The sequence below is a fragment of the Exophiala spinifera genome (genome assembly GCF_000836115.1).
Source record: "Exophiala spinifera strain CBS 89968 unplaced genomic scaffold supercont1.3, whole genome shotgun sequence".
Lineage (NCBI taxonomy): Eukaryota > Fungi > Ascomycota > Eurotiomycetes > Chaetothyriales > Herpotrichiellaceae > Exophiala > Exophiala spinifera.
The window spans coordinates 3,743,077-3,766,297 of NW_015622515.1; the positions used below are offsets into that span (position 1 = coordinate 3,743,077).

The following is a 23,221-nucleotide window of genomic DNA, read 5'->3' on the forward strand; positions in this document are numbered from 1 at the left end:
ATCTAAATGATCAACCTAGTATCTACGGCGATTTATAGTGGGGTTGGAACGCTATATGAACTAAAAGGACGTTACATCAGTCGGAAAACCATATTACTTAAGGTTTATAACACTTGTTCGTTCTCTGGGGGTGGTTGATAGTACGATACAATCTCCAGCAACTTCACCAAAATGGCCGTAGTAGACTTTGAAGTTGGATCTGGCATGGGTTACCGCAAGGTTCGGGAACCAGAGGGTCTAACGTCTTTCAAAGAAGTTCCTATCATCGACCTTTCGGACATTGACAGTCCAGACGAGGACAAGCAACAAGCTTTAGCTTCCAAGATCTATGATGCTTGCACTCAAGTCGGATTTTTCTACATCAAGAACCATGGCATTTCCAAGGACTCTGTGTCCTCCATTAAAGAGCAGGCAGAGCGCTTCTTCAAGGGCCTCTCATTGGAGCAGAAGTTGAACCTGAGCCGCGAAAAGAGTCAGTTCCACCTTGGATACGATCCATACCGAGGTTCTCGGAAGGGTGGTAAGAAGGCACATCCATATGAGAATATCATGTTTGGACGTGAGGTTAAATTCGACAAAGAGTACAGAGATGTCGTGGATCCCAAAGACGATGCAAAGAATCAGTGGCCCGAAGAGGACGAATTGCCGGGGTTCAAGACTTCAGTTGGGAGTTATTATGAACAAATGACAACCCTCAGTCGCAAGCTTGCCGGCATTTTTGCATTGTCTCTTGAGCTCGATAGGCACTTCTTTGAAGAAAAACTGAAAAAGCCAGGCTCACTGCTGTCATTGAATTACTACGCAGCTCGGACAGAGGACAAGCCGGATACCACAGCCAGTATCTTGGCCCACACCGACCACGAACTGTTCACTATTCTGTTGCAGAGTGATGCAATCAACGCTCTCGAAGTCGTCAACAGCGAAGGAGTATGGGTGCCTGCAAAGCCAATTCCAGATACTTTTGTCGTGAACATTGGGGACGCACTTTCGATCTGGACTAACAACGTATTCCTCTCCACTTTGCATCGAGCGACTAATTCTTCAAATGTTGAACGGTACTCGATCCCTTTCTTCTTTGGCCCTGACTACGACTGCGTTATGGAGACTCTCCCTTCATGTGTTTCGGAGGCTCCGCCTTTGATTTATAAACCTGTCACGCAAGCGGAGCATTATCTTTCAAAGATGAACACGGCATATGGTGCCAGCACTCTGGTGACAGCCTGAACCATTAACCAGATAGTACCAATGAATTCGTGCTCAGTGGCTACCCCCTTGAGCCGTAAGCTACCTCTTGGCCTGGCCTCAAAAGGACCCTAACACACATTTACTAGAGTAACTTTGTACCGACGACCGTTGTCTTTATTGTTGCACCGGCAGAACTAAGGGATCATTTGTCAACCACACGTTCTGTTCACATAGTATTTCACAGATACTTCAGCATATCCTTCTTTGCTCGTGAGACGTTGACTCAAACTTTCTCATAGGTAACGATGGGAGAGCAGAAGCACCAGCGAAAGCCCTTCAAATGGAGGGTACAACATTATTACCCTTTATGCGAGTCGCATGTTCACCTCGATTTCTGCCTTATGTTGCTTCCTCGTGATAGATTATCGGGAGCCGTCCGTCGAAGGTGATAAAGTGTTGGTAAAAACTGATGCTATCGCAGCCCAGCCACGAAGGGGATAATTGACTTTGTCATTATGGCTGAGTTGAAGTACTAGCTTCAGCCAGCAATTTCCCTTACCTGAAAGATTGGACATAGCGACGAACAGATGTGTAGTGACTTTGGAGTACCAGGGCTTGGAAACATTGACCGGACATAGGTAGCTTTGGTTAAGGATTCATGGAATATCGGGTATATGTGGGCAACTCTCATTTATCTCTAGTGGGGGCCCTTGGGACTGTAGCCTAACGTGCCAAAGTATCCGAACGCGGATGAATCACAGAGCCCGGCCGTATCTAACATCTTGTCGTTGCAGAAGTAAAGGAGCGACCTGCCGCTATATACTAAGTACGTACGTACCCACGAGCATGTAAGCCTCACTATCTTAGCCCACGTAGCAGTCGGGAACAAGTATAACCGAACCCGGCACTAAACTCACCAAGCTGGAGTTTTTCCGGCTGTGCGACTCGGCGTTCATCCTGGATGTTATTCGCTTGTCATCAACTTTTATCGGCGCATAATTAGTAATGATGGGGAAGACACGGGGAACAAGTGGGAGGCAATTTAGTGACTCTGGGCATTTGGCGGGGAACGACCAGAACTTCCATCGCCTCGTTCAAACTTCAAAGCTGTAGCTGTAATATCGAGTCTACTGCCACAAATCAACTTGACCAGTTTCCTCATTCAAACCCTGTCTGTCCCTGTTCGTCAAGCGCATTCTTCTAGTCTCTCAGCAATGAACGGATGCAAGATTTAACCAGTTATGGCACCTTCGACAGCCTCCAGCACGCGACGCCGGTGTAACAACGCTTGCGGCAATTGCAAGCGTCGCAAAGAACGATGCGATGGTGTGAAGCCTTGCCAAAGGTGCCGAGCAAGAGGAGTAAAACATGAATGTCATTTTTCTGCCCCCGTGTTGCGTCGAGTTGTTCTGGACTCTGGCGCTGAGGCCTACGAAGCTCCGGACAGAGACACATGGAATAAGGACAGATTGAGTCTCATTCTTGGAAGATCTTCGGACAAGGCGCCGGCGACTGCCAACGCTCCAAATTTGAAACAGCATAAACCTCAGATCACGCCTCTGCCTAGACCGTGGAAACGAAGCGAGGGAGGATTTATATATTTCGGAGGTTCTTCAGCTTCTTCCCTGCTCCAAAACGTCCGACACCTTGCAAAGATCGCAGTTGGAGACTGTCCATTTGTCAGCTCTTCGTACAACTTATCTGCAGGGCCTCCCGTTGATGAGAGGCTCCCCTCGACCATACGTGGGAGGCTCGTTGCGCCTTCAAAACCAGATATCGTGAGAGCCAAATCACTTGCAAAGTGGTATTTGTATTCTACTGCCTGTTTTGGGGCCCTGTTTGATGAAAGCTTCTTGATTTATGAGCTTTCCGCTTGGCTTTCACACCCTGACGGAAAACAGGATGGAGTGACCTCTAGACTTTTCCTCATTCTCGCCCTAGGGGCGCAGACTTGTCCAGAGGAGAACGATATTGTTGCTCAGGAATACTATACTTATGGCAGGGCTTTGACCGTACTCGACACAATAGGGGACTCGAGTGCTGTCTTGGAGACTGCACAGTGCTACACTCTCATTACGATGTATCTGATAAACGCGTCACGTCTCAATGCAGCATTCATACATCTCGGGCAAGCTGTCCGCGCAGCACACAGTCTGGGACTACATCGCACTGATCTCGGTGCCGATTTTACTCCCTTCGAGCGCAACGCGCGAGAGACCCTCTGGAAAGCCATCCGTGTCCTCGACGTTTATCTCAGTGCCACACTTGGCAGGCCTTTGGCGACTTGTGAATCTCGACAGACCGACATGACAACGAACTATTCTCCGACTGTGGACATGTGTATGATATATGAGTCATTGCTTACGGAAGTATATGCAAAGTCTTCGACGTGTGATGAGATTTTACAACAAATCATCGATCGCAATCGGCAATGGGCAGCTCGATTTCCTTCCGGTCTTCAGAATGATGGTGTTTGCGCCTCTGAACAAATCGAATCAGGAGATCATTTCCTGCCAAACGTTGGCCTATTTCATATCAAGCAGGCTTTTTATGGGGTTACGATATTGTTGACACAGTCACATTTGGCCGGAATTGTCTCAGCAAGCACCCAATCTCCCGACCACAGACGAGTCTACCCAGGGTCACAATCGTCGCAGATGCTGGGACTGGCGTGCGTGCAATCAGCCATTGATTCCATTGAGCTCTTCCGATCATTGCTTGTTGCTGATCAGGCACCGAAGCACCTCCCACTGGTTACAAATTCGATCTTCTACGCCGTCCTTGTGCTGGGAATGGCGACCTTTAGTGACCTCTATGCAACGCTGCCAATTGATGAACATCTAGGCACCGCCTGCAAGTTGCTATCAGTATTCGACAAGCACGACTGGCTATCGAGGCAGTATCTTGGAATCTCGGAAGACCTAAGCGCAGCTTGCAAAACATACACTGAGAAGAAGTTGCAAAACGAACTCAACACTCGACGAGCCTTAGTCAGCGAAATATTTGGAGCAGTTGGCTCAAATCAAGACGTCGGACTGGGTCAAGCCAATCTTGAACCTGGAATGTTCGAGAAAAAATGCCCTTCGGTTTCCATTCGTGAGGAAGTTGGCCAGAATCCATCCCCAGCTGCCACTCTTCCCGACCAAGTTGGTACCTCCATGGATTTGGTGATCGGGAGTCTCACCATAGACCCCTTGGAATTCTCGGATTTTCTCGAGGATCCTTTCCTGATTGATACGCAGGATCATTTTGTGCTACCAATTTCAAGCCTCCCCACGCAGTAATCGATATCAGAAAGCGTTTGATTTCTCAGGGCCAACGTTCTTGTTCAATAGCTATGTCAGTCGTTCCGTTGTGGATATACATGAGGGATCAAGACTCCTAGTCCATCCTATATAGTATACTTCTCTCTCCGAAATTTTAATTGCCACAATAACAAACTCTGGCAAGGGTTCTACTATTGATGCACAATACCACCTCGCGCCACAGACTCCATTGAAAAACGCATCAAGTGAACTTGGTGATATCCGACGAGGAGTGCATGGTGTATGACTTCGGTAATGCTCTCTAAGAGAGCCCGCATTGTGGTCTCGAATCTTGTTGGATGTGCTCTGCAACACCGTTGGGGGCCGTGCATAAGTCGGTAGCGTGCCAATAGGATCGTGCATCGGAAGGCCTGGGGAACATATCGGCCCTCCAGTAGGATTACGCATCGGATATCCATCCGAAAGCTGAACATTGAACTCGAGCTTTTGGATTGGCTGGAGATGGCTCGGTCGCTCATGCTCGGGATCTGACACAGCATCCATATTTCAGGCAAGAGTCTCGCATGACGCTACCTCAAAGGAAAGGGGATCATGAAGTCAAAGTCTAGTTCTGGCCCAAGGTCGATGTCGCGTTTCGGAACGGGAAAGTCGGGGAAGCTCTTGGTCTGGAGAAACCCCAGTACTGGCTGCCTGTAGGATTGGGGTATTTAACCGTGCTTGTTCCTTAAGACGTTGCAGGTTAAAGTGAGCGCGACTTGCAGGCATTGTGGTCTTGAAGCTCCTGGCAGCATTGATTGTTCAATTGGCCGTTCCAAAACAAACCAGTATGCCTTCATCTGAGCCTTCGCATCTCCCAGCCGCCAACGGAAGCGCAACACCCCATACTTTGTCGAGCAATGGCGTCGGCATTACAGGGTATGACCCCAAGGATCAGCCAGTCGAAAATTTTCGCCCTATGAAAGTAATAGCGATAGGTGCAGGCTTTTCAGGTATATATCTAAGCATCCGCATTCCAGAGTGGCTCCGCAACGTCGAGCTGGTTGTGTATGAGAAAAATGATGGACTCGGTGGTACTTGGTGGGAAAATAGATACCCTGGGTGCGCTTGTGATATTCCTGGTACGTGTTACTCTTGTAACCGTCGGTGGCTGACCCACAGACTGTATTTTTTGGCCCTTTCATGGTCCCACAAGGACCCTGGTGTTTTCCGGTGTTCATGGATCGCTGACATTGTACTGTAGCACATTCATATGTCTACACTTTCGAAGAGAACCCTGGCTGGTCGAAGTTTTACGCACCTTCGCACGAAATTCAAAACTACCTTCAGAGAGTTGCGGACAAATATTCGGCTGGACGCTTCATAAAACTAAATCACAAGGTGGTTGGTTGTACTTGGGATGCTACTCGTGCAAAATGGTCTGTGATCGTTTACTTATGTTTTCGGATATGCATATGATACTAAGCCCTTACCAGGAAAGTTGACGTCGAGAGGACAGACACCGGCGAGGTGTTTTCAGATGAAGCAGATGTGATAATTGCTGCGAGAGGAGCCTTAAATGACTACGTCTGGCCGCAGATCGGTGGACTATGGTCATTCAGAGGAAAGGTGGTACACTCTGCCAATTGGGATACATCGTCTGTTCCCCAGGCCCCTGATGAAGTAATAAGGAATCTGCCAGCTAACTATCACCATAGGTTTGACTATTCCAATAAGAGAATTGGAGTCATTGGGGGTGGCAGCAGTGCCATTCAAATTGTGCCACAGCTGCAAAAACTTGCTGGAACACGACTGAGCTGTTTCATTCGAAGCAAGACATGGATATCGACTACGTTCGGTGATTCCGCTATGCAGAAGCTAGGGCTTGATCATGAAGATTGTACGGCGATTTTTACCTTGCTATCGCATCATTAACAGAGGACGAGAGAATACTAATAGACTGAGTTAGTCACGAAGGAGGACTACGACAAATACATGTCTGATCCGAAAAAATACCACGAGTTCCGCAAATTGATCGAGACCGAAGGTAACGCTATGCATCCATTTTCTTTGAAAGGCTCGTCATTGTCGGAATATGCCCGGGAGGCTTTTACTCAGCTCATGAAGAGTCGCCTAAGCAAGAAACCAGAATTGATGGACTTCCTTCTCCCCAATTTCGCACCAGGCTGTCGCCGCCTAACACCTGGCCCGGGATTCCTAGAAGCTTTGACCGAAGACAATGTCGAGTTCATCAACACACCCATTCAGGCGGTGACAGAGAACGGTGTGGTGCTCGAGGACGGCCGACCTATTGAGCTTGATGTTCTTGTCTGTGCAACAGGGTTTAGTGCTACAAGTGCACCCCCTTTCCCGGTCGTTGGCATGAATGGGAAAACCCTAAGTGATCGCTGGGAGCCATATCCGGAGGCCTATATGAGTGTGGCTGTGGACGACTTTCCCAATTACTTCACCATGGTAGGTCCAGGTTCTGGTGTGGCCAGCGGCAGTCTTACCAAGATCATCGAGAGCGTTGGCGACTATGTCATCAAATGCATCCGAAAGCTACAGAAAGAAGATATTAGATCGATGCAAATTTCTTCACGCGCAATTCACAGCTGGGTCAAGTTCACGAAATCCTATTTTGAGAAGACAGTCTTCCTTGACGATTGCCACACCTGGTACAGGAAGAACAACCGTGTTGTCGGTCTCTGGCCAGGCAGTACGGTTCATGCTGTCGAGGCTTTACGATCACCTAGATGGGAAGACTTCGAGTACGACTATGGTGAAAACGGTGTGAATGACCGGCTTTTGAGATGGTTAGGTAACGGCTGGTCTGACCTGCAGCTCACTGGGGGCGATATTTCTTTTTATATCGAGCCCGAGTATGTCGATAGACCATCTGCTCCGTTCCCGGAGACGACCGAGAAGTGGAATTATCGTTCCTTCTCACACTGAGGGACAGGGACTGTCGCGAGATGCTATATTTTCGCGTAGATGGGTGATGTATCTAGCAACTTAGTAAGCAAGGGACGCGATAAGGAAGGGACGCGATAAGGAAGCGTACCACCTAGCATAACAAGAAGTACAATTCCGATAGGGGGAAGCCCACAAGAAGCATTCCCCTTCCAATTCAGGTAGAGACGGCTTCTTCGCTCTTCAAGCCATGAGTTGTTGTTACAGAGGACAGTTCAATAGGCTATATTGCATCAACTGTCTCATCACCAGGCTATTCTCGGTCAAGGTGCTGACATATGGCCAAATCAGTGACTCTTGGTGGGAAAAAAAGACTGACTGAACGAATACAACTGTTAGAAGCAAGGAGTGCAACTATAGGCAACGACCTAGAGTCAAGGGTTGCACTTAGATCTGGGCTGTCTAACAGCAATTGTACAGAGATCCATGATGAAATACTCCCCAATTTAGCTATCGAACATCCTAGTATCTGTACTTGTGTTCCTTGGGGTGTTTGCCTAGACGATTCAAGATGATATACTGGATGTTGGCGAGGCCAGCCGCCACCATCGAAAAGGTGATCAATATTAAAATGGCCAACCATCCCTTGGGGTAGTATGGTCGATCCTCTTGACGGAATAACTGGGCGCCGATGATGCCAGCCACGTTGGCCCCAATGATATGGACCGCCATGGTGATCGACCGCTCGCCTTCTGTCACGCAGTTCAAAGCAAGCCATGAGCCGTGGACAGCATCTGTGTTTCTCAATTTTAGCCAATGGGATACTAACGGTCGACTAGCTGGCTTGATGAAGGACGGAACCTACGTGAGTTGCCTGAGAACATCATGCCCACCGTCAACACTGCGAACCTTGTGGTTCTATCAGGACTATATATCAGAAGTCGATTGGCCAGCTGCGATGGAGATACAGCGGTCAGCAATGAAGATCCAAGGGGCAGAGCAGATATGGAAGCAGGTTTTGGTACATACGTTGAAGGCCCAGTAGGCCAGAAGACTGAAGAAAACCAAGCGTCCGGGGATCTTGAATTTGTCTCTGGAGATGGATCACGGGTTGTTAGCTGCTGCTACTTCTCGCTGACGTGGCCGCCTCCAATTTCACAGAGACTTACGATAAGTATCCCGTGACGAGGGTACTGACGACCAGCAGCCACGCCCCGATTGAAATCATGGCGTTGGCATTGAGGTTACTGTATCCCATGCTGACGACCACCAGTGGCAGGTAAGAACCCAGACTTTGGGCGGGTGCAAGGCATCCGATGGTTGCGATGACGTGAGGGATCAGGCGCCAGTTTGTAAACTGCAATTTTCACAGGTGAGTTATTTGTCGAGGACTCAGCGAAGAGATGACTAAAAGATACTCACCACCCTGCGTAAGTCTTCGCGTGGCACATGCTGTCCAGATCTTCGGGCCTTCGATGGGTCGTCAAGAATGAGCCGCTGAAGGAGGATATACCTCTCGCGCTCGTTGAAATATTGATAGCCAAATAGATTTACAGGGTTGGCGTTGTCTCGAGGAAACAAGAAAACAAATATCGCTCCGCCACCAATGGCCATCACACCCTCGATCTTGCCCTCAGTCAGTCGCCATGTGCTGTAGTTTAATTGACAAGGGAAAGACTTGCCAGGAATATCCACTGCCAGCCAGCCAGTCCAGACTTTTTGTCAAGTTGCTTGAGGCTGGCCTCGTCAGTAAGGGACCGGCGATTGTCAGCAGCTAGATAAAGATGCTCAAGGCTTACATGCCGTACGCCATCAACCCTGAGCACGCACCGGACACCATGCTGCCCAAGAAGTAGATTGAAAAGCGCTTGCCAATCTCAGCACGAGTGTAGTACCGAGTCATGGTGAACAGCCCTCCCGGAATGAAGCCTGACTCGCAGATACTGCGAGGATGGATTAGGGATTGGTATGTCAAAAGCGGCACAGCGTAGTGCTTATCAAGACTTACCCTAACAATAGACGGGTAGCAATAAATGCACCCAGGCCTTTCTGGAAGATTTGAAAAGTGCCAACAAAGCCCCTTGAGGTTAAGGTGGGATTAGCTTTGTGCGAAGAGGCGAGAGAGAGCAAGGCGCTCTAAGGCCGGGACTGCGACTCACCATGCAATGATCTGTGGTCCAAGCCAAACCACTGGGCCAAGTTTATAGAGCATCATATTGCTTGGAATCTGCAAGTCTGAGTTAGCAAGACCTGGGCGATGTAACAACGAAAATGAACGCTGCTTTACCTCAAACAAGACGATGCCGACTGACAACATCTGTTGTCCGATGTTGAATTGGTTCTGAGTGATGCCGACATCTTGGAAGAAGTTGTTGGTGAGTGCACTCCCTCTGTTTGATAAGACCAATTAGTCGGATGTAATGTGTGTGCAGGAAAAAGGAGTCTCAGGCTTTTCCCATACATGTTGCCGCGATTCAATTGGAGTGTGAAGAAGGTGAGGATCATGAGTGGCATAACAATGAGGTCGATCCTAATCATGGGAGTGTCAGTCCGTCAATCAATCCACCATGGAATGGTCGTACGAGACCTCCATACGGCATTGCTGGCAATGGTCAGTCCTTACTTGCGCACCAGTTTCTTCTCCTCTAGGTGTTACGAATCGGCCTGCGAGCAGGCCGCATACAAAGCTGTGACGACAGCCAGGACAAGAGAGGAAGCTATGCCGGGAAATCACGTGTGAAGAACCACGGCACGGATCACGTGATACGCTCAGCCGGCTCAGCCCTGGGGACGCTGAGCACCGCTGAGCACCACTCGGGGATGCTCAGACATGCTCAGTGTGCTTGGCCTAAGCACCACTGAGCGGGACTGAGCAGTGACGGATATATATACACGGTCGTTCCATAGCTTTACCACGTAGTCAACTTCGTTCACGATCATACCCATACGTTTTGGACTATGATCACTTCGCTCTAGTACTCGCTCAAGTACTCCGTTCTCAGCGACCTCGCCTCCTATACTTCCCACTTATCAAGGAACGATACGTGCAGTGACACCCCGGGTGGAGCGAAACGTAACACTAGGTTTGTCCAGTCCGGCTTGGGAGAAACTTCGCGGTCGGTGCGTATAGCAGTGGCTAAGATACCCTCATCGCCAAAGGGACCCTTTCCCACCACAAGGTCGGCCATAATGAGTTGAGCTTGCTCAAAGATCAGCTGGCGTGGTTCTAGATCCAATCCAGAAAGATGAGAATGCCTGACTACCTGAATCTTGGACCGGATTTGAACCCAACTTTATACGAGGCCATCTGAATGGACTGGCCTCGCTGTGGTGGCTATACCAGGGCATCACGTCACATCAGCCTCTCAAACTTTCTCAAATCTTTCTGCATTCTTCTCCTCTTCCGTGTCTTGCGCAGCTCAAGAATTGTGTTATCGATGCTAAAGTGACGAATCCCTTAGACCGAAAAGAATTGCGTGAGTGGATGCATCTAGCTCCCTTTGACCTCACTTTGAACAAAAGGTCACAAAAGGACATTGGTGGATCTTGACTGAGTAGGAGGTGGTTTGAGAAATGAATACTGCATGTATTCTGAGTACAAGCCTTTACAGGTTTCGTACGTCTCAATACACGGCCGAGGCTCCGCTCTGCTAACACGTCAGCAAGGACCACCACTTCTCGGGATACGGGACGTTGAGACATTCCGCTTTACTACCCTTCAGTCCCTAATTCGACTATATACATACGGCATGCTGAAGGTAGATTTTAAGTTTCAATGCAGCCCAGTGTGATATATAAGCTCAAGGTTGCTCCATACAGGTCGGGCGAAGACAAGATTTTTTGATTGCTGGCTGACCTGACCAAGCTCCAGTTCCATAGTCAATTGGAATCGCACCCGGGACCGACTGCACCATGCACACGACGTGGCTTCTGACGGCCGGGCTTCTCACCGTCCATACAGTGGCGGCACTGGCAGGGGACGAGCTGCAGACACAGCAGCAGATTCTTACTCCCACGGCTGGCGGTGATGGACGTCGCCAGCCTAACATCATCCTGATCCTCACCGACGACCAGGATTTGCACATGAATTCTCTTGACTACATGCCTCTGATCGACAAGCATTTGAGAGAGAAGGGAACTCTGTATAAGCGGCACTTTTGCACTACGGCCATTTGCTGCCCTGCACGAGTGTCTCTCTTGACCGGCAAATTGGCGCACAACACCAACGTCACTGATGTCTTTCCACCTTATGGTTCGTACTGAGCCCCGGCTTTTGATTCTGCTCTTACATCTGCGCTTGAAAAGTGGTTATCCTCCAAACTGACTAAACTGAAAACGCTGCCAGGCGGATATCCCAAGTTCGTCTCCGAGGGTTTCCAGAAGGCGTATTTGCCAGTCTGGCTCCAGCAGGCAGGGTATGACACCTACTATACGGGCAAGTTATTCAATGCCCACGATGTCAACAACTATAACAACCCATTCCCTGCCGGCTGGACGCAATCGGATTTCCTCCTGGACCCATCCACGTATCGATACTATAATGCGACCTTCCAGCGAAACCGGGACCCGCCTGTTAGCTACGAGGGTCAATACAGCATCGACGTAATTGCTGAAAAGGCCAATGGCTTTCTGGAACTGGCAGCACAGGGCGACAAGCCCTTTTTCCTCGGCATTGCTCCGCCAGCTCCTCACACCAACGTCGAGTTACATCTAGAACATATACCTGAGGGTCCGATCATCATCCCACCAGACCCGGATGATATCGCGAAGATGGTGACGTTTCAGCCGCCACTGCCTGCGAAAAGGCACGAACATCTGTTCAAGGATGTCCGACTGCCGCGGACGCCCAATTTCAACCCAGAGACTCCCTCCAGTGTAAGCTGGATCGCGGAACGACCCCGGATCGCAGAGGAAGAGATTCCGTTGTACGATCACTTCTATCGGCAGAGACTGCGCACATTGCAGTCGGTGGATGAGCTGGTGGACGGGGTCTTCACGAGACTGGAACGACTGGGTCTGCTCGAGAATACCTATGTCTTCTACACGACAGATAATGGATACCATCTTGCTCAACATCGACTACCACCCGGCAAGGAATGCGGGTTTGAAGAAGACATCAACATCCCCCTCCTGGTGCGCGGTCCGAACGTGCCTCACGGAGACACCGAGGCGGTTACAACCCACACGGACCTGGTTCCCACCTTCCTCCGACTTGCTGGGGTCCCCTTTCCGGATGGACTGGACGGGACGGCGATCCCATTGTTCAAGCCAGAGTTCAAGGAGGCAGAACAGACCCGCAACGAGCATGTCACAGTGGAATACTGGGGCATGGCCACATTTGAAGGCGGGGGAAAACAGGACGTGGGCCACATGGTATTCAACAACACATACAAGGCGGTTCGTGTAGTGAGCGATGAGTACAACTTGTACTATTCGGTGTGGTGCAACGGAGAGCACGAGCTCTATGATCTCAAGGTGAGTTACGAGTTCTGGTTCCATGAACATGATGCAAATACTGATTCTGTTCCCTAGACGGACCCATACCAGGTGAAGAATCTGCTTGCTCCCGGGGATGGCACCGCTACGCACCTGGGTGTCTCTCTCGAGCAGCTCGTGGCGCGTCTGGACACGCTGATCCTCGTGCTCAAGTCGTGCAAAGGCCGAGTGTGCGTCAAACCGTGGGAATCGCTTCATCCGCAGGGCAATGTGCGCAATCTGCCTGAGGCGCTGTCGACCCGCTTCGATGGGTTCTACACCACTCAACAACGGGTGCATTTCAACCGGTGTGAGGCAGGTTATGTGATCGATGCTGAAGGTCCCCAGTTTGAGACGCACGGACGGGTTTTCGGGAACGGGATTCGATCGAGTGAGTGGTGGTAAGGAAGTGCTATTTGCCAGCGTACCCTTGGTTGCAGGAGGAATAGATGGTCTGATCTGAGCGAAGCGAGTCTACTAGGTAGCACTGAGGTCAATAAAGGAGTGTAATGCCGAGGAGAGGGCACTGTGAGTGCATAATAGAGCGAGCGTACTCACCCTTGTCCTGGCTTAGAATGTGGAGCATGAAATCGCCCGTCTCTCTCCTTTCTCAGTCTGCCTTATCTTCACGAGGTCCCCTAAGCTAAAAAGCCATTGGAGTATCTAATGCAAGTCTCATGTGTCTCGGCTTTGGGTCTTTTGTGCGTAGCACATGCCCGTGACCGGCCGATGGTTCACCTGGTGGGGCACAAGGGGGCGGGGATTATGCATGGGAGAATGCATGGCATTGTATAGCGTCTATTTCGCCATATAGTGGCACCATCACATCATTTCTTTAAACAGCCTTTCGAGGAATGCACACATTTGCATGCGTGAGGTTTTCCCCATTCCAATATCGATATTGTCCATGAGAAGGACGGCGAGATCCAGATCCAGCCCCTAGTCCGGGTCCGAACCCCAGGTTCGGGTCCTGATCCTTGATTCGGGTCCTGAACCCTTCGTTCGGGTCCTGAGTTTGGTTAAACTCGAATCTAGGTGGGAGTTGACCTTTTGGTTTGCAAATCGATGCAAAGTCTTGCTGATACCGGCACTTAGGTCGATAATACATAATACGTGATACATAACTCGTAATACAGGATACACCATACACGACACATGGTACCAAGTACCTATTCCATCGATTGCATACCACATACTGTGTGGGTCGACTTAATTGACTTGCTTTGTTTCGGTGTTTCTTCAGTGTCTTTGTGACTGAGAGCCCTGCCCTCAGTTCTCAGTTCTCAGATCCCCTCGCACTCCCCTCGATACATTGCATTGCGCTGCATACTCCTCTTCTTTTTCAACCTTGAGCACCTGGTTACATAGCAGAAGAATAGAGCAATAGAACAATGGCCGGCGCCAACCCAAGCCGCGACGGCAATAACCACAATCTCAGCGAGACGACCAGTATTTCGTCAAAGAAATCAGACGTCCTCGTCACAACAAGAGCGTTGGGGTACTCACCACCCCTCCCCAGCTCAGAGCGCTCTAGCTTAGAGTCTTCTTCATCATGTCCATCATCAACAGAGTCGCTGATGTCCCAAAGCTCCTCAGAGTCGCGTCGAGGATATGAAACTTTCCCCCCTGGAAGAAATGAAGATGATTTGGAGGAGGCCACGCCAGCAGACATGGACAAGAACAAAAGAGATGCCAATGGGAAGGGCATTGTTCGGATCATCATGGTCTTGACTATTGGTACAAGATAAACTCATATCAACTTGCCTGTATACCTGCTTATGATTCATTACTTCTACTGACAATGCCACTCCCCAACTTCAGGTGTCTTCATATTCCATGCCGACAGCTCCCTCGTCATGGCTACCCATCCCACCATTGCGTCCGAGTTTGATGCATTACATTCATCGAGTTGGTTGTTTACGGCATTTGCATTGGCGGGAGCGGCGACTCAAAATACAGTAAGCACCTTATAAGGGAAATCAGAGCTACTATCCGTTATCTGACATGTCCGGATAGGTGAGCAAGCTCGGCGATATCTTTGGACACAAACGGGTCATATTGACGTGTTACCTGGTATTTGCTATTGGTTGGTAAGTGATTTTATTCCCTTGACTTGTACCCATTCGATATTTGGCGAATGATCTGGACTAACTAGTATGGCTAGCTCGGTGGTGTAAGTCTTCACATAGCTGTGAGTGTCGGTGTCGACCAGTTCATTTAACCTGTTCTCTTCCAGGGGTCTGGGCCAGTCCATGCCGCAGGTGATCTTTGGTAGAATCATCTCCGGCAGTGTAGGAGCCGGGATGACAGTACTGGTGTCGCTGATCATCACCGCCCTCGTCCCAATTCGACAAGTCGCCAGCTGGCGAGCATTCGTCAACATTCTGAGCACCTTGGGCCGGAGTATTGGAGCACCTCTTGGGGGATGGCTTGCGGATAGAGTCGGCTGGAGATTCTCCTTCATTGGCCAAGCCCCATTGATGCTCGTTGCAATGGTTTGTGTTTGGTTCATCGTTCCATCCGATGTGTCGTCGAAAGAGGAGTCACTCCATACCGGGGATCAAGAGAGAGAATCACGACAGCTATCTCTGCGGGAAAGGCTCGGTCGACTCGACTTCTTAGGTGCTCTGGTCTTAGGACTTTTGATTCTCTCCCTGTTGCTACCCCTTGAGGTAGGGGGTGTCAATATATCGTGGCGACACCCGGCCATTCCTACGCTAATTCTCAGCTCAGTGATCTTGTTGGGCCTCTTTATCGGGATTGAGAAGCGATGGGCCAAAGACCCTGTCCTGCCTCTGGAGATCTTCTCCAACAAGTATGCTGTATATTCTTTCGGTATCATGGCGCTGCAAGTGGCGGCCCAGGCTGGGGTGAGTCGATGCATATCTTGATGTTGGGTGAGGGAACCACAACTAACTCTCTCGCCATGTCAGCTTATGTTCTCCGTGCCTCTCTATTTTCAGGTCACGGAGCGGTTATCTAACACACAAGCAGGAGCTCGCCTCTTCCCTGCCATCCTTGGTAATACAGTCGCGAGCATCTTATCTGGAGTGATGATCCAGCGGTAAGCCATGACACAGACCCGCATGTGGAAGCATTACCGCTAAGACAATATGGCTGACACATATATACAGGACCGGGAAATACAAAAATATTCTGATACTCGGCACTCTGCTCTCGGGAGTGTCCTATATTCTGGTCTTGTTCAGGTGGAATGGCAATACCAGCTTGGTCGAGTCTCTATACATCATTCCGGGGTAAGTTGGCTCTTCTTCCCGGGGGTTGCACACATCACTCGAAAGGAAACATTGTAGCCCCTATATCTAACACGATACTATCGATAGGGGCTTCGGAACTGGCCTTGTTCTAAGCGCGGCCTTCATTTCACTTCAAGCCGCCGTCACTAAGGAGACCATGAGTCCTGCGATCTCGGCTCTCTATCTCTTCACAGGCCTGGGTAGTATCCTCGGACTAGCCTTCTTAAACGTCATTCTACAAGGAGTTTTGAGATCAAGATTCGAATCTAGACTGGTCGATCTTGGTGTAGACATAGCGAAGCGAAAAGAGGTGTGTGAACCGGGGATGACATTCGATCAGAGTATAAAAAGACTGACAATAACATTATCATGAACAGATCATCAGCAAAGCAACCGCGACTGTGGACTATATCGATCAACTTCCCACTCAGTTAGCGCAAGCACTTATTGGCTCCTATGTACACGCACTCAAATGGATGTATAGTGAGTCATGACTATTGTAGAATCATTTACTGTATTCTAGTTCCCACGATCTACACTGACTAAAGTTCTCCTACAGGAGCGTCATTACTTTTCGTAATAGTTGGTCTTGTGCTTGCATCGCTTGTGAATCAGCATAAACTACCATAATCAAAATAACGATACATAATCGTTGTATAGATATCTATATATGCATACAGAAATACAAAGAAGAGGGATCGATTCAGTCCTTTAATCTATCTCTTCTTCATGGAGTTCACTTTAGCACGATCGCTTTACATGTACTGATTTATGGCCAGCATCTCCTTCTGCAAACTCTTAATGGCACCATGTGCATCGACGCTAAGTCGATTCCAGACGTTCCGCTTCTATCTTTCGTGACTGGAGATATTCTCGCTTGACAAGATGAGAGTGAAAAAGAAGGTGCCGAGGCTCATGACCGCGTAAAATAGCGTCTTGCTTTTGCGCAAGATGTTTAGCCTCCAGGCCCGTCCGGCTGGTGTCATCGCAGAAGTTGTATACCATGGTGAAGTCCATGTCGAGTTCTCTGAAAGTGTTGGTGGCCGTTATCTCACCGAATGTCGACTCAAGTGCGACATTCTCGTTGTGCTTTGAATTTGGAGATCTGATGCTCCCAATAGTCATTGTGTGCATCCATGCATCGCGCCGTGTTCTCTTTCTTGCTACCCGGCGCAGAATCCGCGGTGTCTGCGTCGGGCAGAGGAGGTGGGTCAAGACCGTGGCGCGAATGGCCGGTCTTGAAGACCTGGACATAGTCCTATTCTCACCGCCGGTCTTGGCCAGCGTCTCCGACGAAGAGCGAGTAAAGGCAGCATCGCTCTACTGCCCGATCAGGTTGAGACACGAGATGTGAGTTTAGCGACGGCGACGGGCTCAGTTATACTTGTCCCCGACTGTTGCATAGATAGCGCCAGGTCCCTCTAGGTACCAGGCACCAGGTACTGTACGGAGTCTTTTAGTGTCTAGCGGCTTGGCAACACTTACAGCTTCTTCTCTACTTAATTAAGGAAGAAAGCTTTCTCCCTCATGATGCATGCTTATGTCCCCCACTACAAATTGCAAAACACCCGTAAGGAGAAAGTCGCTTTCATTGACTGCAGTACTCTTCATGAAATCGATTGGAAGAGTTACTCCCCATGCCACAGGATGACGAAGGCATCACAGCACATGAGTATGGGTTTCATGACGCCGCACAACCAAGTTTGGCTACAGGCCTAAGACTGCGGTCCGCATTATTCTTGATTGCTGTCACTGAAATTACTTCGAAGGGTCGTCGCGTGTCCAAGAAGGTGCACTGCCGTTGCACTCGACTAATCGATCCCGTTGCCTACAATGTACATTTACGTTCAAGGTTACACGAGCTGAGATATCGGTTGGATAGTGCACCTTGGTATTTCCGTCAACGGACTTCAATGAAATTTGGCTCGGCTGCAAGTTTGGTGACATCAGCGATTGCTTGCAGTCGAGATAAGCTGACTGCAGAACCTATGCGTACGCGACCTTGGCCAAAGTCAACAAGTCCAGTCTGTATTAGCTGCGAGGTTTCGGCATTACCCCATTGTACAGGCAGTTTGTACCGATGACCTTGCTCGAGATGGATAGTACTCTTTTCTTCGACAGTGCCGGATCCCAAAAATGCAGAGCCTGGTTTCTGAATCTCCATGTTCGACACCACCAACTGCTCGTTAATGAACAGTTGCCCTGTGCCATGCACAGATAGGCCGAAATCATAATCCGCTGACTCATCTGGAGTGAAGATACCTTCAATATCTGCATACCAAGTCTTGTTAACCTTTGGGTTGGCAAAGTCGATGAACCATATATTGGCATCAGTAAGGTGTCGTTCCTCGATCAGAGTCCGAGGGCTTGATCCATGTGGCTCATTGAACACTTTGAGAAAGAATCCGACTTTTCCATCTTCGGTTCGCAGACGGGATCCCATTTCTGGAAGAAGCTTATGGGCGTATACTCCTTGCGTAAAGGAAACATCAGCGGTAGACTGGAATACGGTGCCATCAAAGGGTGTGACTGCAGAATATAGCCTCAACGATGCACTTCCACCTCCACATTATCCCGCAATCTTTGCATTGGGTCCAACAATCAGTATTGGCTTTTCCTTCTTGAGAGGCAAATTATTTCATTCGTTCTTCAGTAGAACAATGGCCTCGGCAGCTGCCTGGCACATTAAAGCCCGGTCTGATGGGCGGTTCAACTCAATCTCAGGTGCGTTTTCTGGTATGCTCGCTGCGAGAGTTTCTTTTATCAAGTTTAGCACATTTCGTACGCGGTTGTTTAACATTGCCTCCTTAACTTTGTTGGCAGCATGGATCAGAGCTGGCCCCCGAAGCCTGGTAGATCCAGGCATTTCTAGGTTGAGTGCCGCCTCAATTGCTTCAGATGTACTGAAGGTGCCGAACCAATGCTCATTACCAGCCCATCCCAACCCACTCTTTCCGAAGAATATCCTCCAAAAGTCGTTTGTTTTGGGATGCATGTGTGCCGTTGACCTTGTTGTATGCTGTCATGGCAGCGCCCGGTTGACCAGTTTGATGGCAGTTTGAAATGGGGAAAGGTAAATCTCGCGCAACGCACGTTCTGTAACAATGGCATTGTATGCCATTCTCTCGTGCTCTTGATCATTGCATACAAATGCTTCAGAGCTGGAATGATATCCTTATCTTGAACACCTTTGCAATAATTACCAGCAATCACTCCTGATAGAAAATGATCTTCTGAATATGATTCATTGCCTCGTCCTCCCAGTGGAGACCGTTGGATATTGACGATTGGCCCTAACAAAACGTGAGCCCTGGCCTTGGCCTCATCGCCGAGAAGCCGACCTAGCTGAGGAGCGAGAGCCTCATCGAAAGTTGCTCCAGTTGCAGTACCACAAGGGAGACATGCTGAAGGCGTCCCATCAAAGAATCGGGTGTCTCTGAAACCATTCGGTCCATCCGAAAGCCTGATGGACGGTATCGACAGTCTTGGAATAGGATCTGTATGCCAGAAGTCTTTGCCTGCTGTGAGTGCAACCTTTTCGATCAGTGTTAGTTGTAAGAGCAAAGAGTTCACGTCCAGCTCTCTCTGCCTGTCGAAGCTGGTAAACCCACAGCCTCTCCTGTCATAAGCAATTTCCCTCCTCTGGGACAAAACATCTTACACGAGGAATCATATCGGCACCAAGATGGACATGAACCAATTGCGGATTTGATCCAGACTACCGTTACTGAGCCGAAAACGTATGCACCCGTCGTGGCAGAGCATAGCATCAACAATGTGTCGGCCTCATATCTAAGCACACTGCTCTATGTTGATGTTCCAGTCTATTTCGACCATGAAAAGCATCTCAAACCGAACGAAGACCCGTCGGCTCCAGCGGGGAACGTCAATCTGTTGCCCTGTTCAGCACCAGGTAGTGGTGCCAAAGCATTACCGGACGAGCGACCAGAATAGTCTCTCTTGCCCCGTATCGGATCATTGACGTCGCCTCTGAGCCATTCGGACTTCCTGCATTACTTCAAGCTGTTCTTTGATCGCCTCTACCCGATCTACTCTGTGCTGGATAGGCCCACTTTCCTGAAGACCTTTTATGTCCAAGAGACCCTTCAATCGCCAACTTCACTCCCTGATTACTTACTACTGACGGCCCTCTCTGCAGCTGTCATTTCGCAGTTAAACTTATCTGATCCCATAACACCGCTTGTCAGTTCAGGGGATCTCGGTTCGGATCCCTCCGGCCCCTTTGATAACAATCAAAAGAATACTGTAGCACCTTCCGACCTTTTCGTATCTGAATGCCTCCAGAGCCGCGAAAGATGGCCTTTCGTGGAAACAGCGGACGATCGCACTATTCTGACCTCGTTTTTCTTGTTTGCATATTACGGCAATAATAACCAGCCTCGGTCGGCGTGGTATTATCTTCGGGAGGTTACTGGTTTTGCTCTCTCCTTAGGCTTGATGACATGGCATCATACAAGAGACTGGATCCAGTTGAAGCGCAGCTGCGAAAGCGACTATATTGGCTATTATTTATTACAGAGAGATATGTAATGGCATAGTGGTCCTTACTAACAAGAATCTAGCTAACATAATCATATATAGAGCTTACGCTCTCCAGCACCATAGCACTGTCGTACTGAGACCCTCTATCAGTTCCCTTATATATTAGACTCGGATAGCCCGCGTTTGATGCATAGATTCGTTACATTGGCGAACATGTTCCAGAGTGTGGACAACAATTTCGTCTCATTGTGGAAAGATAACTCCTCTTCAGCCACCCCACAACTGCCCGAGGATATTGGCTTGCACCCTGTCAAGATCCCTAAGCTGGATAAGACTCAGCATATAGACATTATAGTCACTCGACAGTGGCTTCGTGTCCTTTCTTGGCAGATACAGCATCGACACCATCAAAGGCTTGATAGACGGACACCACAGGGAATTTCCGAACACCCATATAGTCGAAAAGATCAGCTTCGCTCGCTTTACCCTTTCACCATAGCCAAGGGTATGTTAGCCATTGTCTCGGGGGGTGAACAAGAACTGCTTGAATCGCACGGCATAGGTATAGTAAGTGTCCTTTCGTACTATTGGCAGTTTTTCCACCACTTGGCAACCGCCTACTAAGTGGTCATAACACTCGTGTATACCACCACAGGCGTGCTGACAGCCGCGCTGCGGCAGGAGCAAAAGATTTTCGACTCAGCTGGCTGTCTTTCGGATGTTCTTGCCTCGTGCGTTGATATCGAGTCTGTTCAGCTCTCAGACGGGCACAATATGCTCCATGGCTTCATGCTTCTTCTTCTTGCAAATTTCAGACATTGGGAATCCCCCTACTTGCAACCGCTACTGAGCAGGGCAGCAACCATATTATCCGCAGGCTTATTAGTTCCCAATCAACTCACAATCACTACCGGAGAGCAGAATCGGCATGACGGAGACGGAACTAGGTATCTTGCTGTAAATCCCAGCCGCGCAACCTCCAGCTAATGCATTGTTGCCGAAGAGGGCAAAACAGGAGGATCATTCTTCCCTGGGTTGTTGAGCAGGATTCAATGTGTCAGGACTGACGCAACCGCCCTGACAGAGGTAGTCATTACCCAGCTAGTCATTACCCTCTCGGATCTCGTAAGGTGATTTCGTCACCAGCACTACCACGGGTAGGACCATCGGCACTGTAGCAGCGAAGCATCTCAAACCCACCATGATGCAGCTCGGTGATCAAAGTCCCATGATCGTAGTGGACAATGCTTACTTGCAAGCGGCCACTCAAGATACCGTTCAAGCTAGGTACTTGTTGCTACCCCATCTTTTCTAACTTACCTCGTAGACTCACTGTCACAGCATTCGCTCATCATAGGCAAATAGTTTTCGGAACTGAACATCTCATCTTCCCTGCCAGGATGGCTGAAGAGTTTACCTAGCTGTTGGCCGAGGAGGTCAAATAGTATTAATTGGCGTGCAATTCCGTCACAGTCGACGATGCCAAAAAGGCTCAAGCGATCTTGGAAGAAGCCGTGGCCGAAGGAGCCATATTTTTGGTTGGTAACACAGAATTAATTGGTCACATGGCTCTCACGCCATCCGTCCTTTCCAGTGTCCAGTCAAGATCACGTCTGGCTCGCGAAGGGTCAGTTGCCCCGTCAGCCAGCTAGTGGCCAAGGACGATGAGAAGACACTCGGGCTGGCAAGCCGCACTGAGCACGGACTGTCCGCCTCAGTCTTTACCCGCAGATACGCCAGAGATTTTCACTGGCTAGAAAAATTTGAATTCAGTCAGAATCAGATCGGAGACGCCCACATCACGGATAGCAACTGGTACCTGTTATGCTTCTTACTCTCTGATCTTGACTGGGTGCTTTCAACATGAGAAGGTTCTCCTCACTGTTAATGCAGGCATTACAATTTGACACGATACTACTTGTCAAACAAGCTGAACTGGGTCTTTATATCGCTCAGCGTGGACTGTCTCGGCGAATCTTCGAAGTATCCCCGAAAGTAGTCAGAAAAGCTCGGGACGACAAACCCACAAATGGCAGCAGTGTAGGAACGAGAACAGGCTGCTACATATCCGGAATCAAGAATCGGGCTATGATTAAGCAGCTGCGCTCAAGGGATTGGAAAAGGTCGATCACTTACGGTGCAGCATCTGTGTGGTGGCGTTCAAGAATGCCGTGGTTTCATGCGGTCACAGTGCCTGCAGAGAATGCTTATCATTATGGCTTGGACCAGGCAAAGGCTGCCCTTGATGCAGGCGAAGATTCGGAGAAAGCGATGTTCGGGATGTTTAGCTTGGGTCCAGAAGCAAAACTCGGAACGCCCGGGGGAATGACGCGAGCCGGATGTGATTCGCTGAGCATCGACAGTGAGTAGAACATCAGGTGCACACAGCTGCCGAAGAGAGAGAGCAAGACGGCGCAAGGTTATAAGGACAAATGCAAGAGCTGTTGAAACAAGCTATTGACCGTGTCACCGGCTCGTAACATTCCTTCTCTAAGTTTACCTTCCGTCGCTTATTTCTGTTCGTTTCTAGATATGGCGGAAGCCCGCCCTATAAGGGAACAAATTTAGGCATCGAGCGCATAGAAGACGCCGATAACAGGGTAATCAATAATGGCCGTGGTTGGCCGTGACTCGGGCTTTCCCGGT

The 23,221-nt window shown here is 49.4% G+C and overlaps 9 protein-coding genes across 9 annotated transcripts; 5 read left to right on the forward strand and 4 right to left on the reverse strand.

The window, feature by feature from the left end:
• Nucleotides 1-171: 171 nt before the first annotated feature.
• On the forward strand, nucleotides 172-1,224 carry PV08_05105 (uncharacterized protein; the record flags this gene model as incomplete). Its single annotated transcript, XM_016379449.1, has 1 exon — nucleotides 172-1,224. One exon carries the CDS (start codon nucleotides 172-174, stop codon nucleotides 1,222-1,224), a length of 1,053 nt encoding a protein of 350 aa, XP_016238126.1.
• A 1,202-nt stretch (nucleotides 1,225-2,426) lies between these two features.
• PV08_05106 (uncharacterized protein) lies at nucleotides 2,427-4,469 on the forward strand (the record flags this gene model as incomplete). The annotated part of the gene is made up of 1 exon (XM_016379450.1): nucleotides 2,427-4,469. The coding sequence occupies one exon, from the start codon at nucleotides 2,427-2,429 to the stop codon at nucleotides 4,467-4,469; it is 2,043 nt and encodes a 680-aa protein (XP_016238127.1).
• Nucleotides 4,470-5,277: 808 nt separating this feature from the next.
• On the forward strand, nucleotides 5,278-7,382 carry PV08_05107 (uncharacterized protein; the record flags this gene model as incomplete). Its single annotated transcript, XM_016379451.1, has 5 exons — nucleotides 5,278-5,569; nucleotides 5,692-5,866; nucleotides 5,924-6,085; nucleotides 6,146-6,327; nucleotides 6,397-7,382. 5 exons carry the CDS (start codon nucleotides 5,278-5,280, stop codon nucleotides 7,380-7,382), a joined length of 1,797 nt encoding a protein of 598 aa, XP_016238128.1.
• Nucleotides 7,383-7,862: 480 nt separating this feature from the next.
• PV08_05108 (uncharacterized protein) lies at nucleotides 7,863-9,878 on the reverse strand (the record flags this gene model as incomplete). The annotated part of the gene is made up of 11 exons (XM_016379452.1): nucleotides 7,863-8,134; nucleotides 8,206-8,293; nucleotides 8,370-8,433; nucleotides 8,510-8,697; nucleotides 8,763-8,966; nucleotides 9,008-9,077; nucleotides 9,140-9,283; nucleotides 9,349-9,420; nucleotides 9,500-9,567; nucleotides 9,628-9,730; nucleotides 9,802-9,878. 11 exons carry the CDS (start codon nucleotides 9,876-9,878, stop codon nucleotides 7,863-7,865), a joined length of 1,350 nt encoding a protein of 449 aa, XP_016238129.1.
• A 1,374-nt stretch (nucleotides 9,879-11,252) lies between these two features.
• PV08_05109 (uncharacterized protein) lies at nucleotides 11,253-13,220 on the forward strand (the record flags this gene model as incomplete). Its single annotated transcript, XM_016379453.1, has 3 exons — nucleotides 11,253-11,592; nucleotides 11,686-12,815; nucleotides 12,873-13,220. The coding sequence occupies 3 exons, from the start codon at nucleotides 11,253-11,255 to the stop codon at nucleotides 13,218-13,220; spliced, it is 1,818 nt and encodes a 605-aa protein (XP_016238130.1).
• A 986-nt stretch (nucleotides 13,221-14,206) lies between these two features.
• PV08_05110 (uncharacterized protein) lies at nucleotides 14,207-16,566 on the forward strand (the record flags this gene model as incomplete). Its single annotated transcript, XM_016379454.1, has 8 exons — nucleotides 14,207-14,552; nucleotides 14,637-14,773; nucleotides 14,832-14,905; nucleotides 15,052-15,685; nucleotides 15,749-15,879; nucleotides 15,950-16,072; nucleotides 16,160-16,382; nucleotides 16,450-16,566. The coding sequence occupies 8 exons, from the start codon at nucleotides 14,207-14,209 to the stop codon at nucleotides 16,564-16,566; spliced, it is 1,785 nt and encodes a 594-aa protein (XP_016238131.1).
• A 328-nt stretch (nucleotides 16,567-16,894) lies between these two features.
• On the reverse strand, nucleotides 16,895-17,197 carry PV08_05111 (uncharacterized protein; the record flags this gene model as incomplete). The annotated part of the gene is made up of 1 exon (XM_016379455.1): nucleotides 16,895-17,197. The coding sequence occupies one exon, from the start codon at nucleotides 17,195-17,197 to the stop codon at nucleotides 16,895-16,897; it is 303 nt and encodes a 100-aa protein (XP_016238132.1).
• A 775-nt stretch (nucleotides 17,198-17,972) lies between these two features.
• On the reverse strand, nucleotides 17,973-18,515 carry PV08_05112 (uncharacterized protein; the record flags this gene model as incomplete). Its single annotated transcript, XM_016379456.1, has 1 exon — nucleotides 17,973-18,515. One exon carries the CDS (start codon nucleotides 18,513-18,515, stop codon nucleotides 17,973-17,975), a length of 543 nt encoding a protein of 180 aa, XP_016238133.1.
• A 195-nt stretch (nucleotides 18,516-18,710) lies between these two features.
• Nucleotides 18,711-19,067, reverse strand: PV08_05113 (uncharacterized protein; the record flags this gene model as incomplete). The annotated part of the gene is made up of 1 exon (XM_016379457.1): nucleotides 18,711-19,067. One exon carries the CDS (start codon nucleotides 19,065-19,067, stop codon nucleotides 18,711-18,713), a length of 357 nt encoding a protein of 118 aa, XP_016238134.1.
• Nucleotides 19,068-23,221: the final 4,154 nt, after the last annotated feature.